We start from the raw sequence: 18,780 nt of genomic DNA on the forward strand, positions 1-18,780 counted from the left end.
CTGATATGACGTATCACAACAAAATGCAGAACTGATTTGCAGTAGGATTTTACATTGACTGAACTGTTTTTTCTGTCGTAAAGTCTAGGGTTTTCATTAGTTTCATGCACCAGAAAAAAACTGCCTCAAAATGGCTGTTGAAGAATTGCCTGGGAACATAGAACGTGAATGAGACAATCGACCCAATTTTAACGTTGTGCAAGTCGGTGAGCTTTGAATGAGTTAAAATCTCACCTTTTAACTGGCCCAGATTGTTATCGCCCAGTTACAAACCTACAATCATGAAGTTTCAATCAAGCCAGTTTGTAAACACATCAGTGATCTCAGTGTGCCAGTCTAAACAGCTTTATGATAGTATCATAGCAGCACTATTTGAAGATTATTTCATTTTAACTGAATAGAGTTCATCAGCATTGCACAGCCACACACAAAGCACAGCTGGAAACCTGGCCATCAGCCAGTTTTCCAAGGCTTTGATATTCTCTCATGCTCCAAACCTGCTTCGTCCTATCCTGTTTGGAGAGGTTTGGTTCATATTTTAGACTAATTTCTGATATTTCCATGTGTAACATGAAAAGCTTGAAAGCCATTTGCAAATTCTTCACTTAAGCACTAAAAATGCTAACTGCTCATCCAAAACCAGGAAGCATTCCACAGAACTCTAAATGATCTCAAAAATAAAGCTTTAAAAATAGGACACTGATTTGTGTTATTCCAGCTGTGAAGTTAATTGTTGTAAAGAGACAGATTAGGCTAGATTTCACAGTCCATGCTGTACTATTGGCACTTGCCACTGATCTCAGAGAAAGCTGCCCCCCGCACCGCCCCCAAGGTCTAGTGATCTCTGTGGCGTGCAGTTCCCCTTTCCCGACATTAGTTTGAATCTGGTGCCAAATCATGGGGATCTCCAGAAGTGTCATCAAGCATGGTAAGTAACCAATCACATTGAAGTATTTTCACAGAGAGCAAACCAGGAAGTAAAATGGACTGATTATCCTTCAGTTTAAATATTACAGAGAGTGAAATAAATGATTGGGACATACACATGGGATTAAGGTAGAAGCTGAAATAACACAAACAAAACCAAAAAAAAATTAAAACAATGGAATGTTTTTAATTACACTGGGGAAATTTGATATTCCACAAATATAAAAGCAGTTTTCAGAGCAGAAGGGTTTTTAAGCAGTAATTATGAACTTAGTACGCCATTAAAAACCCAGGCCAGAATTTTACGTTGAGGCAGTGGCCCCGCCCACTGGCTAAAAATTCGGGGAAAGCCTGCCTTCGCTGGGACTGGAAGTCATGCAGCAATTTTGCGTGGCCCAGGACCTTAACTGTCCTCGTTCGGGATTTCCTCCCCTCTGAGGCAGGAAGTCCCACCTCCAAGAGCTGCCAGACAATCAGAGGGCTGGCAGCTCCTCAGTCCCAGCAGCCCTACTGGGAGAGGGGTGGGGTTGAAGAGGTGATCTCATTGAAACTTACAAAATTCTTACAGGGCATGACAGGGTGGATGGAGATAGGATGTTTCCCCTGGCTGGTGAGTCTAGAACCAGCGGACATAGTCTCAGAATAAGGGGTAGGACATTTAAGACTAAGATGAGGAGGAATTTCTTCACTCACAATCTGGTGAATCTTTTGAATTCTCGACCCAAGAGGGCTGTGGAAGCTCAATCACTGAGCACGTTCAAGACAGAAATCAATGGATATCTAGATACGAATGACATCAAGGGATATGGAGATAGAGCGGGAAAGTAGCGTTGAGGTAGATAATCAGCCACGATCTAGTTGAATGGCGGAGCAGACGCGATGGGGCTACTCCTGCTCCTATGTTCCTAAAGATAAAGGTTCAGGAAACTGGTAAGTTGTAGGCTGATCAACTGCAGAGACAGGTGAGAAGATGGAATACGAATAGGTGAGAATGTTGCCACTACATTATGAGAAGGGTGCTTAATAGGTACATAGTCACTTTAATCATGTTGGAGACGGCCTGGTGCTTCCAAAAGCATTCATACATTCACTTTCCAAAAAAAAAATACTTGTTTCTGGCTCTAATATTTGCATATTCATATGTTTTACTTTTTAAATATTGTGTCAATGTTATGTTTCATCAATGCAATTATGACATTAATTCTAACTTAATTGTGTACTAAAATTAAAACACATTTTATTCACCATTAGTGATGGTGTCAGTTTTCTGTTGTCCCTGTGGAAAAATCAAGATCAAGGAAATTGCTGCCAATACAGGAGAAGAAACTGAAGTAACAAGATACTGTTGGCCCCCGGCACTGTAACGTGTGCAGCCAACATGAGGCCCTTACCACCATTCAATATAACTGCAGGTCTTTTGCAGTGTGATTTTCCAATGGCAATATTACCATCTTGACATGTTTTCCTTTGGTAACTGAGGCGTGGAATGTAATAGCTCTGTGAATGTTCTAATCTCCTGGAGTTCCATCTTACTGCCACCAATAAAAATGTACTTCAGAAATAAATGAGGAAATATCGATTCATTCTGCAGTAAAGCACCCAATTCATTTGTAGTATTCAGCAATACAAAAACCATCTAGTTGGGTAGATGGGAGCATGAATGCAAGCACTGAAAATAAAATGTCATTCACCAGTAGTTAGTTAATGCTTAGAAAAAAAAGTGAATAATACATTTGTTACATATTGACCTATATTGTTTATTCCCGACATAGGCCGTAATTTTTCGTTGGGTGGGAGGCCCTGTCCACTGGCCGAAATGTCAGTGGCGAGTCCGCCTCTGCCAGGCCTGCGGAGACAAGCCGGGATTTTTCACTTCCCAGGCCCTTAATTGGTCTTGGACAGGACTTCCACCTCCTTGAGGCAGAAAGTTCTACCTAATGGAGCTGCCGGCCAATCAGCGGGCTGCAGCTCTTAGTCTCAGCAGTGCCACCAGGAGCAGTGGCCACTGCTGGGACTATACCCAGTCATCGGAAGGAAGATGAAGGATGGCCCTGGATGACAAGTATGTTTTTAGGACCTGGCGGGGGACAATCAGTCGGGCCCTGGAGAGACAAGGGGTGTCGATTGGGGGGGTGGGGGGAGTGTTGTGTGTTGGGGGAAGTTGTTGCTTCAGGGACTGCCCTCCATGGGCCGCAGGGTGCCCGATCAGGAGGGCCCCCCACCAGCCCGCAAGAAGGCCGCCTGGTTTTACTAGGTGGCGTTTTTGAGGCTTCTGTTGTCTGGCCACCGAGGGTAAAATGCCCGCAGCGGCAGGAGAAGACCCTTAAGTGCCAGTTTCTCACCGCCGCCACCCCGCGTAAAATTGCAGTGGGGGGGTGGAGGGGGTCGGGAAAGGCACCCCTGCCTCCCACTCAAATTTCTGCCCCGTGTCCTCCACCAGCAGCCCGCTCCTTTGGGGGCATAAAATACCGGCCACAGAGATACAAATAGGCACTCTCGGAATGATTCAGCTGCTAAGGCAATGATTTGCTGAACCACACAGTTTAGGAATGTTGGAACCTCAGCCCTTGATATGAATTGATAATCCTAAGGGGAAGGGCATTATAGTTAGCCTCATCATCTTCAGCTAGAAGGGCAAAATTGGCCAGGGTTCAGATTACTTTCCCTATGCCCTATTGGAATTAATTACATGTAGACCTCAGGAGAGGACATAATTGGGTTTTTCTGCAGTGATCCTTAGAATGAATAGTCTGCTGACACACTGCTGACAAGCCTCTCACATGAATATTTGATACTTAAGTAAGGTATGAGAGGGTGTTCATGGAACCATATGCCAAGAAGATGTCAACACCTTCAAGAGTCAAGGGAGGGAGGGCAGAACGTTGACGGAAAACTGAATTAGCTATAAACATGCTTATAAAGGACAAAGAAAGAAGGTTAAAGAAACGGTAGGAAGAGCAGGGAAGAAAGCACACCCTGGAACACTGCTCAAAATGGTACGAGAATACACAGCAGGAAAGTAAAACCCATTTCAACCTAATTAGAAAGAAGAGACAAAGCATTGTTCACAAATTTACTTGGTTGATTAGTATAAAGTCGGAAGCACCTAGTTCTATACTTCCATCTGCAATACTAAACTAAACCAACAAGCCAAACACAGTCAAATGAACTTTAATAGATGTTGCATATTATTAGTTATAATATGGAAGTACCCCTTAATAAAGGCAGAAATGCACTGTCATCATGGAGTAGATAAACGTCCACGCTATTTTGTTGCTTTCTAGCCTGAAGCTTACTGTTGGTGTTACACTGATCATACAATATGGGCGAGAGCAGTATAGTAAATAACCTTGTTTGAAGAGAGAAAATGCCCCGATGGTATTTTGGATTTTCCCATTGTTAGTCCACAAAGTGGATCTTCAATTGTACATATAGATTAATAATTTCCTACAGATGTTTTGTTCAAGCCATGTAGGTGCAGGTGTATATAGGTGTAGTCTCATTGTGGTAGCATACCTATTGTGCGCATTGGATTCTCTTTATTGAATTGATCATATTAAAGGCACAATATAAACCTGCAAGCATTGATACCAGTGTAAATGCTCCTAATCTATTAAAAGGAATGGTGTGCACTTACATTGACAAAAATCATACAGAAGTATTAATTTTCTTCCTTTTCCAGGTTTTCTATGTCATCTTTTCTATGGAGCAAATGTGCTAAGGGTAGTGCAGGGTAAAGGGTTCCCCTGCTACAGTATATCGGTTTCACAATACCCATGGCAAGGGATAGCTATATCGATAATCTTATGACATGATACAGTTTCTTCCACATTTCCTACATCCAGAGATTGTAACGACTGCAAGCATTGTGATCCCCTTTCCACCAATGCTATTATAATTGACACCCAATTTTTGTTTCCTTTCCACATTTATTGCTGCGAACAGGGTAGTAGATTAGATTAGATTAGAGATACAGCACTGAAACAGGCCCTTCGGCCCACCGAGTCTGTGCCGACCATCAACCACCCATTTATACTAATCCTACACTAATCCCATATTCCTACCAAACATCCCCACCTGTCCCTATATTTCCCTACCACCTACCTATACTAGTGACAATTTTTATAATGGCCAATTTACCTACCAACCTGCAACTCTTTTGGCTTGTGGGAGGAAACCGGAGCACCCGGAGAAAACCCACGCAGACACAGGGAGAACTTGCAAACTCCACACAGGCAGTACCCAGAATCAAACCCGGGTCCCTGGAGCTGTGAGACTGCAGTGCTAACCACTGCGCCACTGTAGCAGGATAAAAATCGAAATCTAGTTTTGAGTGGGCCTCAATTTAAGCAAGCTAGCCCTCCTGTCAGGTGGAAGCCAAATAATTATATTTAAACAAAAAGAAAAATACTGCAGATGCTGGAAATCTTAAATAAAAACAGAAAGTGCTCGAAAACAATCAGCAGATCAGGCAGCATTTGACGAGTGAGAAACAGAGTTAACATTTCAGACTGACGGCCTTAACTCTGTTTCTCTCTGCACTGATACTGGCTGCCTGTTATCCAACACTTTTTAACTATATTTAAATTTGGTATGATAGTCTGCTCAAGCTTACCCTTCAGCAGGCCTTTTAGCTGAGCTTTAAAATCAACATGGTGTCAGTATTACACTGAAGCAAATACACAATTGCAAACTTTGTGCATGCTCTCCTACATCTGTGAGCCACGGCTTTATTCCAATGGTCCAGGTACATGTTAAAGATCCCATGGCACTATTTTAAGGACCTGTGTCTTGGCCAACACTTTTGTACATAAAGCAGATAGATACATAGGCAGTGGCATTAACACAGGCAGCATCCACCTTGTCCCCATGATGGGCAGATTTAAAAAATTTTAAAACTGGGAATGCAGTCATAGAGTCATAGAGAGATACAGCACTGAAACAGGCCCTTCGGCCCACCGAGTCTGTGCCGACCATCAACCGCCCAGTGTATGCAACCATTGCCAATTTTAAGGCAGGTAGCCTGTCATGCGAGTGTTCTTCCCTTAAGAGGTAGATACTTCATTAACATATTTAAATTATGCACCCACAGAGTAATTGGGAGCCTGATTTAAATTTAACAATTGCTAGCCAGGTTTCCAAGGGCTCAGGAAACCCAGCACTGATATGGAAGCAGGAATTACCAGTTTCAGAAGGCAAGTGCTTTTTATAGCACTCCCTGTGGGTCAGGAGCAGCAGGAAAGTAGCCTTTGGGCGTCACCCGCCAATCACAGCTCCTCCTCTTTGCCGCGATTGACAACCTCCCCCAGCAAATGCCAGAGGCCTGCTGCTGATTTTCCTTCCTGGTTGCTGGCAAGACTGCCCATTAGCTTGGCTGCAAGAAGGGAAACAGTAAAAAAACATATTAAGAGGTTCTGTCATTAACTTCGGCAGGACGCCAACATCCCTGGCCGAGCTGGGATTTCGCTGTGCCACCATGCTCCTCTGTAACCTCCCTAACAATAATCGAGCTCATAATCTCAGAGAAATCTATTGGAAAAAGACTGCTTTATGGCTGCATGAAGTTGCAGGTTTTGGCCACCAGGTAGTGCTGTAGAGCATTTTCTCTGTTTCCTTAACAGGAACACTGTCAGCCATGTTGGTCTCTATTGTGTGAGACAAGCAGCCAGTTAAGTAGCTCAATTTGTGAAACTTTTAACTTTTTATTTAATATGTTTTTTAATTTTGCCCTTACAGACCCCTTCCACACCTCTTAAGCATTTCAGCAGTCTTCGTCTTTAGTCTGGCCTTTATCCAAACCTTGCTTACTTCGTCAATATAAATAAATAGCACTATCTTCTCTTTGGAGAGATATATATATAAAAAATCCAATTAGCGACAATATTAGCAGCACAGCGATTTCTACAGGCAATGCAGAGGTAACTGCACTGGCATTACAAAATGCATAACACTAATAATCCTCACATCTCTGAAACCTTAACTCCTAGCCCTAACTAATAACTTCAATTACTAACACTAGCTTGAACACACTGACCCTAACTCTAAGCCCCAACATCCACTCCCCAATCTTAACCCAAGTCAGGTGTGTGATGTCAGAATGTTGCAGTACCAATAGTCATGACGTTGATACAAGGCAGCTACGAAGTCAATACACTCTGATAATTAAAAATCTTAAACACCCCATTTGAAATGTACATAAATTAATAAATGCCAAGATCTCCCCTGTTCTCAATAAACAGACATCATGATAACCCCAGAATTCACATTAATTAAACTTCTGCTACTCCATGTCATGTTATGATGAATTTTTGCTGTGCACTGCTTTATGAGGTAATTTTGCCACATCTGTCAGGAATGTAAAAGTAACACAAATGAATATATAAATCTTTCCTGCATGTGCTTATCGCCACTGGAGATTGACCAACATTACCAAACATCTAACACGGATCAGAAGGAGACAGGAGTCATGGTCAGCATGCTGGCTAAAGTGAAGGTGAGCCTGAGGCTGCGACCTAGGCCCAGAGAGAGAGAGACAAAGAGAGGGAGAGAGCGAGAGAGGGGAAACAGCCAGAGAGACGGGGGAAACAGAGAGCCGGAGAGAGGGGGCAAGGGATGAGATAGAGAGACAGAGAGCCAGAGAAGTGGGGAGGGAGACAGAGAGTCAGAGAGGGGAGGGGCGACGGAGAGCCAGAGCAAGCCAGAGAGAGACAGACAGACACAGAGGGATAGGGATAGGGAGGGAGAGGGAGAGAGAGAGAGAGAGAGAGAGAGAGAGAGAGAGACAGGCAGACATGGAGAGGGGGGCGAGAGAGAGCAATCATGATCACTCCTGACACATTGACATCTATCTGGAATACGCTGCATCACTACATCAAGTGTACAGGCAAACACTAACTACTTTTACTAGCAAAAAAATATCTCACTAAATCTGTGTCCAACATTGTAAATTAATAAATCAATCTTCTCGTTTAAAGCTTGTTCACAAAAATGAAATTTTTTTTTGTTGTTTGATTAATAGTAAAATAAATTTCTAATACCTTTATCCTTCCGAAATTTGCTCACCGGCTGCCTATATAGGATAAAATTTGTTATGTGGCTCCCCCCCCCACGCAAAAAGGTTTGACAACCCTGATTTAACAGGGCAAGCAGGACTGCCAGAACATTGAAAAATGAAATCTATTTAAAGTGCACTGCAGTATTATGCAGTGATGAGTGAATCTAAAGTTTTAGCTGTTGTTTGATCAAAAATGGTGTCAGGCAAGCCCCTCACCGGCCAAGAATGAGAAAACGTAATTTTGTCACATGAACATTGATTTTAAACTGTTGTTGAAGAAATAACTTGCTTTAAAAAACAATTGGAGACTTTGGCTGGAGAGAGATATTAGCATATCAACAGACAGTACTTCAAAGGACAAAGGGGATATTCCCTGCTCTAATTTAATCCACAATGGATTTCTGATTACCAGAAACACAAACAGACGTGATTAGACCAGTTTAGTCACATGACTGACTGACAGTTGGGAGAATTTTTAATTTCAACTGGCCACAGGGTTAAAACTCAGAAAGCTGTTTTCTCCTGGACCGAGAACACCTTTCTCCTGTCTGCTCTCATCTCGCTCTCACCAGCTTCAGAAACCATTGAAAACACATGAACCCCAAGAGAGAGAGAAAAGTCTCCTACAGTGAACAAGATTTAAGAAGAATACTGGGCCCCAACGCAAAGCAAGACTACTTACAAAAAGACTACAGTGAGCTCGAAGCAGAGTAAACAAGAAACTCTTCTGATATTGCCTCAAACCTCTCCATTTTATTTTTCTTCTGCTCTTGGCTGTATCGTGTGTGCTTGCTAGCGTGGGCGCGGCACATATCCGTAGGTGTTAACCATATTAGAGTTTAAGTTTAAGGTTTAATAAATTTCACTTTTCCTCTTTAAACCTAAGAAAGCCTGTTTGTGCTCATTTATTTGCCTAAGAATTGGAAAGTGGTGAACAAGGATTCACCAAAGGGGAAGCTCAAAACATTGTGTGTTTAAAAAAAAACCCTGTTACAATAAGACCAGGTGAAGACAGTAAAAGACCCCTAGACACCTGGTCATAACAATGGCTATGACTAAAATTATCAAGGCAAACCAGAGAATATAACAGAACACTTGCAATGTAATTCTTCTACATGAAGTCACAATAGGTGCAGCCTTGAAAGTAGGAGATGGTGGTGTAGTGGTAATGTCACTGAAGTAGCAATTCAGCAGCTGAAACTAATGCCCTGGAACATGATTCAAATCCACCTTAAGCAGCTAGTAAAATTCAAATAGTAAAAAAAAATCTGGAATTGAAAGCTAGTCTCTGTAATGGTATCATAAAGCTATCAATTGCTGCAAATACACATTAATGTCCTTTAGGGAAGGAAATCTGTCTTCCTTACCTGGTTTGACCTACATGTGACTCCAGACCCACAGCAATGTGGTTGCTTTTTACCTGCTCTCTGAAATGACCTAGCAAACCACTCAGCTGTCAAGGACAAGGAGGAATGGGCAACAAATGCTTGCTGTGCCAGTGATGCCCACATCCCATGAAGGAAAAAAAAAATTTCCCCAGTCCAAAAAGCTATTTCAAATAAGCAAAGTATGAAAACAGCTGTGTTGTAGAAATTAGGTACTGCACTGAAATGTGGCCGGACAAAAATGCTTTAATTCCACAAGTTGCACTGCAAATGCTCATGCATAGTAAGCAAATGTACAAGTGTTGGAATTTATTTGCATATGTTTAATATGCTACCTTCCTGAAATGGCTGATATATGACTTTCAGTTGCTTGCCCTCCAGGTGATATGTATTTTACTTAGAAAATTATCCACGCAAGTCAAATTACCCACCCCATTCTCAACAATTAACAGGAATAAAATTCCTGCTATTTGTTATCTCCAATTACTTGTGTTTGCAATGCATAAGGTGGCATGTGTATTCAAAGCAATATTCCAGAAAATATCTATCCAGCTAGATTATTAAATTCAATTTAAATTTTGACTAAGTGAGTGAGCAAAGAGGTTAGGAGAAATTCCTTTATTCAAGAGATAACACTTTACCATAGGGAGTGGTTAAGGCAGAGAGCATTGCTTCCCTTAAGAGAAAATTGAATAAATATTTGAAGCAGAAGAAAATACAGGAGTATGGTGACAGGGCAAGGCAGTTGGACTAGTTTTGGATTGCTATGGGCCACATGACCTCCTTCTATGCTGTAAATTTCCATTTCACAGACTTGACCAAAATTCAAGGTAGGACAGGAATTTAATGGTGAGGAAAGAGGATGAGTTTAGTAGAATGGGGAGTGAAGTGACTCGTACTTTTAAGTAATCTTGTCCAAAATGAATTTCATATATCAAAGCACTTACTTAAAGCCATAGGAACAGGTTCAAAAATGTAATTTCTGCTGCATTTTAAATGATCTCATTGTCTATAAATTAAACATGTGTTGACTATGCTCCTCTTACATTGCCTTCTTTAGACCAAGTGAGCAGGGCACTTTGAAACTGTTTGTTGGTTTTGCATTGTAGGGGTATAGACCTAGAAAGGTATTGCTGGCAGGTTCAGGGACATGAAACCGGTGCAAATCTGGCAATCCCTAAAATAAATACCACCCTGGATTCAAAATAAATCTGAAGAATCTTACAGGGTTTCTATGTAGCTTTTTTCATGTTGCAGTCTGATTTTAAAAAAATACAAAATCTTCTAGCTCAAATTTCATGCTTCAGAAACAATAAACAGAAATGTGTACTTACTTTCCCTTGATTTTCTGCATGTTTTCGAACAGGATGTTATGGAGGTCAGTGGTCTTACATGTCAGCTCAGCCAACAGCTCACCAAAGTATCGGGGATCCAATTTCTCAATGTTACCACTCTCATAATCCATGGCACTCTTGATCTGGTGTGAGAAAAGTTTCATTACACCGCTAGACAAGTTGTTCTGTTATTTAGAATAATAATTAAGCACTGCATACATCACGAAGAATAATTTAGAAGCGAATTTTAACAAGGTGCTTTTGACAATAACTTAACAGAGATAGCCATGTGTATAGAACAAATGCATAAGCTCTACTAGACTTAATGCAGTGATAGCAAGCAACTCCAGTGCCACAAGCTCATATTTCAGTTTGATGACTGTTGTTAGAGGAGTTTGATAGGAACTCCTGAGTGATGACATGATTCCAAACAACAACCATTGCAATTATGCATAAGCAGGAAAAAAGGATGTCCTTTTAAGAAGTGGACGTTGGAGCTTGGATTTTGCGATCAGTATTATTTAAACACTGGCACTAAATATTTAAATTAACGGATGGACAATTATGGGCTGTGAGGCAACAATATCATGTCTCAGGACTGTTCTTTATCTGCAGGGCCTGATTACAGGATCAGCTTTAGTGATCCTATTCTTCATACATACTTAATTATGGGCGTACCTGTTATTGCACAGGTGGCAATAGGAAAATTCACTTCTTCTGTATAAGCCACAAGGAGGAAAGGTTTGGTAACATGTGTGGGGGTAAGCAGGGATGGAGGAACCCTGGGTAGCAGTTGTCTATATTATTTTTACAGGGTCCAGAGGAGAACTCCTGCTTCTGCTGGTTCCACACCCTGGAGGGTCTTCACTTCAGATCTGACAGCTTTTACTGAGCAAAGTGTCTACACAGTAGGCTGTAAAAATGGCTTTGGGGCCCCATCTACATTTAGATATATTACCGAAATGCATGAGGCCCCTACCTAAGTCAGGTGGGCCAGCCTCAGTCACAGGGTTCTAAGAAAACCACAGGGTGAAGAGAGAGTGGCTCATTGTACCACTTTAATTTTAACTCCCGTTTTATCTGATTTTTACTGGGTAGATGGAGTTAAGATGCTCCCTTTTTGTTTATTTGCCAAATGTGCACATCTGTATATAGCATAATGACAAAGAAAATGTCACTGACATTCTGGCCCTTTGCTTAAGTATTCCTTTTTGTGAAGACAGTGTCCCTTTTAAATTGGACAGAGGGCACTGAAATAAGCAAGAGTCTTGGTTCATGGAGCTGCCATACTACAGGAAGGTAGCCTGTTTTTTCTAATTCAGAAGCTTTCAGGCTGGCATCCAAAGTGGCAAAGAATGTCAATTACCTTATATAAAGTTGTTCACAAATGAGCCCTGTAGTTGTCAGGTGAAAGCTGAGAATTTTGAAATTACGTCTCCATGAGCATGTAAAATTACACCACATGTATTTTTAAACTGCTTCTCTACTAAGATGGCAGACATTTCACAGTGAAGATTCTCTTTCTCACACTCATCTTTATCTTTAAAAATGTAGAGGTGAAAACGAATATAGAAAAATATGTGCACAAAATCAATGCATGCACCAGCAAGTTAAAATCACTGCATGGAAGGGCAGCACAACTGGGGAAAGGCACTATTTCAGCAGGGTGGAAAACAGTTACGTTTGCCAGTGTCATATTTTTCACCATTGTGTTTTCTTCCTTCTTGTTGGTAAAATAAGCCTGTTATGATCAGATGAGAAAGGGGTCTAGGGGTTACTCTCAGCTTTCACCTGGTCTTACCGTAACAGGGTTTAATTTTAAACACACCGTGTTTTTAGCTCCCCCTTGGTGAATCCTTGTTCACCGCTTTCCAATTATAAGGCAAAGAAACCAGCACAAACAGGTTTTCTTAGGTTTAAAGAAAGTTGAAATTTATTAAACTTAAACTGTAATTCAGTTAACACCTACAAATACACGACACGCCCACGCTAGCATGCATACGTGATACATAGATGCAGATAAAGACAGAAAAGAGCAGAAGAAATAAAGTGGAAAAGTTTGAGGCAATCTCTGAGGAGGGTTTTTGTTACGGATCTTCCAGCTCACTGTAGAGTCCTTGATTGTAGGTAGATCTCGCTTTTCATTGGGGCCCATATTCTTCTTAAACGTTGTTCGCTGTAGGAGGGGTCCATGTGTCTTCAGTGGATTTGGAGTTCTGTGAGAAAGAGATGTGAGCAGACAGGAGAGGCTGTGGCGAGCCAGCCATGAGAAGTCTTTTCAGTCCAGGAACAAACAGACACTCTGAGTTCAAACTCTCTGTGGCTAGTTCAAAAAACCCTGGAACAGCCAGTTAGTCATGTGACCAGCTGGCCCCTGTAGATTGCATCACCCCAGCAGGTCCTGGATGCCATTCCCTACCCCCTCACTGTCCAGTGATCAACATCCATTGTGGGTTGAGTGACGGGAATGGTCCTTTGTCTACACATGCACCGTCTATTAGTAAGTAAATGATTTTTCCGGGCACAGCTGATCTCTTTCCGCACTCCAGCAACAATTTAAAATCAATGTTCAAATGACAAAATTAATATGCCTCATTCTTGGCAGGTGGGGGTTTGCATGACAAAGCCCTACTATAAAAGAGTAGGCCGGCTTCAGCATCAGGAATGCCTCTGAATGCTCAAAACCACAATTTTGAATGCAGCCTTCAATGGTTTAGTGTTACCAATCAGGAAGATTTAAAGTTTGGTCTGGCTCCTAGTTTTATGGGCTTGGTTTGCTTTAATTCCAGTTTAACCAAGCACTAACTCATTAATCCCAACGATTATTGTTACTCAATTGTTATGACTTACAAATAAAGTTGAAAAATGTGGGACAATACATTAATGTAACTGTCTGGAGCCATCATGAGAACTGAGTACTAGGTTTTACCCTGGATTGCTTCACATTTTAAAGCTACTTAGTAATAAGTTGAGTGTGGATCCTAACATTCCATCCGAAGTGAATGTATGTCTGGATATGTTTGCCAATACTAGTTTAAAATTCTTCAGTTGGTATTCTGTTAAACCAGATTGGTAACATTCCACCTGAAACATTTCTAAAGGTAAAAACAAACGTACATACAGGAACAAATAAACGGAGTATACAGGACCAACATTTTTTACTTTGGTTAGGTAAAGGGCTAAGACCCATAGCATCAGCCATAAACAAGGTTGAAAAGATTAGGAGAGAAAGGAGGCAAAACCAAGAAGTAACTAGGTGCTACCTAGCTTGAGTTTTAAAAGCCATTAGATTGAATGAGGAAGGGAAGACTAAGGTAAGTAAGGAGTTTACTAATTTTAAGTTCCTGTAAAAGAATGAACTAGATGGTACGGTGAATCATGATTTCAGCACAGTGAAGATAAGGAGCATGTAGGGTACTCTGTGTGATATTTAACAGGAAGGAGAGAGGGAAGGTCAGAGGATCAAAGATAAAATTGAGAAAGAGAGAGACACGCAAACATAAAAATAGAGAGAGACTGAAGTGAGTAAGGGAACACGTAGCAAATGAAAAGGTCTTTCTTTCATCCTGCCCAACAGGTATGTCTGAGGAAACTTCCCAATGTAGGAGTAGTATTCAATTCCATGATAAACTTAGGCCTTAGAGGACAGTTTTTGATTACATCTTTAATAAAGGAGATACAGACTTCCATTTGCGGTCAGAAAGACCAAGTGTGAGCTCATCAGAAAAAAGCAGCAGCAGTTGGTTGAACTTAAGATATGAAGAAACTGTTTTCGAGGAAATGCAAAATTAAAAAAGGAGTTCTAGGGCTCCAGTGAAGAGCATTGGGGATGACTGAGGCATTGCACTGCAAGAAAAACGAAGGTTATGTGCAGTAAAGGCATACTGTATCTTCAACCTCTTTTTAAGTGGCCACTTAAGGGCCTTGATTGGCCTCGGGCGGGCAGGCCATTTCCCACCCCCCACCCAACGTCATAAACTTGGCCGGAGGCGGAAGCGGGGTGGGTAGGTCTCCCGGAGCCTCCCGCTCAATTTTACGCCAGCCCCACGCCACCATCTGACCCGCCGGGGCGGCGTAAAATCCAGCCCTATGTGTCAGTGGGGGAGGGAGTGAATGTTTAAGGTGGATGGGGTGCTGATCAAGTAGGCTGCTTTGTCCTGGATGGTGTCGAGTTTCTTGTATTGTTGGAGCTGCACTCACCCAGGCAAATGGAGAGTAGTCCATCACACTCCTGACTTGTGGCTTCTAGATGATGGACAGGCTTTGGGAAGTCAAGAGATGAGTTACAGATCACAGAATTCGTAGCCTCAGACCTACTCTTTTAGCCACAGTATTTATATGGCCGGTCCAGCCATGTTTCACGTCAGTGGTAAACCCCAGGATGTTGATGGTGGGGGATTCAGTGAGGGTAATGCCGTTGAATATCAAGGGTAGATAGGTCTGCGGCAGGTGGTGAGGGAACCAACAAGAGGAAAAACCTACTTGATCTCGTCCTCAACAATCTAACTGTTGCAGATGCATCTGTCCATGACAGTATTGGTAGGAGTAACCACCACACAATCCTTGTAAAAACTAAGTCCTGTTTTCACACTTGCGCCATTTTAAAGGGCTTCAGGCCCTTCAGTAAGATTGAAATTTTTTAATGTCCCACTGTCCAAAAAATAAAATTAAACTTTTAATTGCACTTTGAATCCCCTCTCCCACCCACCAGTGAGTAATCAATATGTAAATTGCCCTCTCGCCCCAAAGAAAACACTTTTTACGATCCTGAAATTTCCCCCCCACTGAACTTCATAAACTTTGACCCTCAACCCCTTCCCACCATCCCCGCAACCAATAGGAACAGCTTTCCCCACTCCTCCACCACCCTGAAAACTTCACTCCTCCCCCCCTCTTCACCAGTGTTACGCCTCGGATCTCTGAACGGAGATCCTCAGGCGCAGGAGTTCCAGCATCCGGCCGGAATATCAGCGTGGGATAGCCGTTGGGACAAGGTAAGTGATTATTCATTCATTAACATTTATTTGACTATTTAAATTGAGGTTCTGTCACCGAGCAGCAGGGGGCCGCCACAAGGCCTTGCCACTACTGGTAAAATGGAGTGGGGCCTTCCTGGCATTGAGGCCTGTGGCAGGCCTCTCCCTGAAGTATTTTCTGGACCCCACCGCCACAACCTCCGATGTCAGGGGGCTGGTAAAATCCAGCCCAACATGATTCAAGATCAAAATAGACAGGTTAAAATCTTACCCTCAATAAAACTCTCTTATTTCAAAATCAATTAATTCAAAGTAACTGATAATTTGGTCTTTGTTGTACCTCTGTCTCAGGTACGACTAACTGATAGTTCTAACTTTTTAATGCAAAAACAACCTTGCAATATCAGGAGTCCACTATTTAACATATAGAGAGAGAGCTATATATTTATAGTGTCATTTTCACGGAAGGAACTGTGAGAAAATATAAACAATAAACTGGAGTAATTATGAAATGAAAAAGTAAAAAACTGTGTCATTTGACTATCCAACAAAATGGAAGAAAATATCAGCTGATACATCCCCCACTCCTGCCCTGGAAATATACATGTTTGTCTGCTGAAGATGAAACTCGTTAACCTCATCAAAATTAGCTTTAGGGAAAACCCATTGAAATTGAAAGCAGCTCATTATATATTGATGACTCTTATCTGCAGGAATGAATGAACGAAGACATCTTGCAGGTAGCCTGTCTCCATGGTCAATGTCACCACAATGGGTGTGAAGAACACCAGTTGGACGAAAATAGTCTACAATCAGAGGCCATTATGTAACAATGACTCCTATATCCTGGAGCATTGAATGGTCATCACAGGGGAATGAAACACCTGACCAAAACTCAAACTTGAGAGGTTTTACCTTAAAAGGTTGCCTTCTGGAGAGAGAGGGAGATCAGCCAAAGACACGGAAAGACACATTCCAGTAAAAGGCTGTGAGATCAGTCCAGCTAAGCAAGAAGACCTGCTGCTGATACTATACTTCAACTTGGTGCAGCAGAAAAATTAAAAGGTGACCTTCACTTTTAAAAACTCCCCAGGAATTTCCATCACCTCTCCAGACTGACGTTTTAACCACTAGAAATCGACAGCACCTCAGCAAGTTCAAGACTGCAAACATCCAGGCCTGCACCTTTGAAAAGACTTTTCACCCAAGAAGATTCAACAGGTTTCTGTAAACCACAAACTCTTACATCCCTTGGGACTTTAACTGCATCTTACTCTTTCCTTCTATCTATCATTCCATCCTTATGTGCGCATGTATTTGTGATTGCATGAGTAGGTGAAAGTTGCGATTAATTCGGATTTTGCTGTTTAAATATTTAACCATCCTTTTTTAAAACCTACAAGAAAACCTGTCACTGTCTGTATATTTGGCAAGCCAAACATTCAAGGACTAAACATCATTTTTTTTAAAACTGTCCACGGTCAGTGGGGAGGTGAAAAGTGGAAGTCACCCACACCATTTCCCCATCTGTCCATAGCAATATATAAAAACATCTATATCTACATTTATACCAGAAACTCCTGAGTTTTGTGTCTGCCTGGTTCTCAACCTGTACTGCAGAAAACCTCAGATTTTTTCACCAACTTCAGGTCTCTGCTTTTCAAATTGACTTACATTTTCCCATTTAATTATAAATGATGAAATAAAATCAAGATAGTTTATAAAAATAAGAACACACAAATGCAGCTTTAATAGGGGTCTGAATTTCCTGACAACGTACAACATTAGGTTCACTTACTTCCAGCATATTTTGTCTCATCTGGATATGAGTCATCTTTTATTGGAGCAGGGCTGCTCAGATAGCTCAAAGACTAAAGTATTCACCCCACTGTGCTAGCTGAAGCAAGATGAATATTGGATGTCTGCATGGTTGGGGAGCGCAAGGGGAAGAAAATAAATGTCCTTGTATTTTTTTCTTAACCAAAGCAGGCTTGCATTTTTCACAATAGGAAGATTTTTTTTAACTCCAAGAATTGGAGAGTAATGCAAGCTCTGGGATGTTGAAATAATCAGAAATATAAACGCTAGCCAATAACAATTGTCACTTGAAGGCAAACATCAAACCATCAGTGTAAAGAACAATAATTGTAACATTGATTTTACCTCTTGAAATCTAGCTTTATATAATGGTTCTGAGCTGCTATCGGAATTTTTACCAAGGAAATGCTAACATTTATCCACGTACATCAAGCTAAATAACACTCATAACTTGGACTTTGAAACTCAAAATAATTTTCAGTTGCTTACAAGATATTGTAAGTAATCATTAACTCAGCTAACTACCTATCACAACAGGTTAGGAAATACATCAAGTCTGATGAATGTTCTTTAATAATAACCATCTGCAAGGAATAGACAGAATAGCTACATCATGCAAAAAGATCAAAAAGATTTTGTCTGTGATGTAAAAGAATGTCTTACTTTTTCTCACATACTCTAGGCTTTCTAAAGTTCACCTGGCTTTATGTTAAATCAAAATCATTTGGTAAAAAGACCACAAGTAATAATTTGGATATACACAGAAACTCTTGCTAGACCAAGCACAAGACCACAGCAGAAGTATCTGTTCCTTTAAAGGTGTTCACAGCACCACAATGTTGCAGTTCATAAATGTTTCAATAAGCCAACTGCCAGCATCGAGAAGGCATCAATGAAAACCGCACCTCCTAAATTGCATCATTCTGGGTTAATTAAACCAGAACTTTCTTTGGTAACTTAAGTTTGTTATTACAAAAACAAAATCCTGCAGATGCTGGAAATCGAATTAAAAAGAGAAAATGCTGGAAATGCTCAGTAGGTCTGGCAACACCTGTGGAGATAGAAACAAAGTTAACCGGCAGAATTTAATGGGCACCTGGGGGACGGGCTTGGAGGCGGGGTGGAGGACCAGAGAATTGCCATGGAAGGCGGGATGGAGGGCCCATTGCCTTCCCGTCACCCTGCAATTAAGTTGGGCATGGGAAAGGCTGAAGAAAGCCTTCTCACCTAGAGGCCAACTGAGACCCTTAAGTGACCAATCATTAACCACTTATGGGGCTCTCCCT

General features: G+C 41.5%; 1 protein-coding gene across 1 annotated transcript in view; it reads right to left on the minus strand.

Moving 5' to 3' along the window:
- The window catches only part of pof1b (POF1B actin binding protein), a 129,626-nt gene that overhangs the window by 50,649 nt on the left and 60,197 nt on the right, over window positions 1-18,780 (minus strand). Inside the window, exon 6 of the mRNA XM_068047997.1 lies at window positions 10,701-10,843. Coding sequence (XP_067904098.1) covers window positions 10,701-10,843 — 143 coding nt within the window. The remainder of the gene's footprint in view (window positions 1-10,700; window positions 10,844-18,780) is intronic.

Source organism: Heterodontus francisci, chromosome 15 (assembly GCF_036365525.1).
Source record: "Heterodontus francisci isolate sHetFra1 chromosome 15, sHetFra1.hap1, whole genome shotgun sequence".
NCBI lineage: Eukaryota > Metazoa > Chordata > Chondrichthyes > Heterodontiformes > Heterodontidae > Heterodontus > Heterodontus francisci.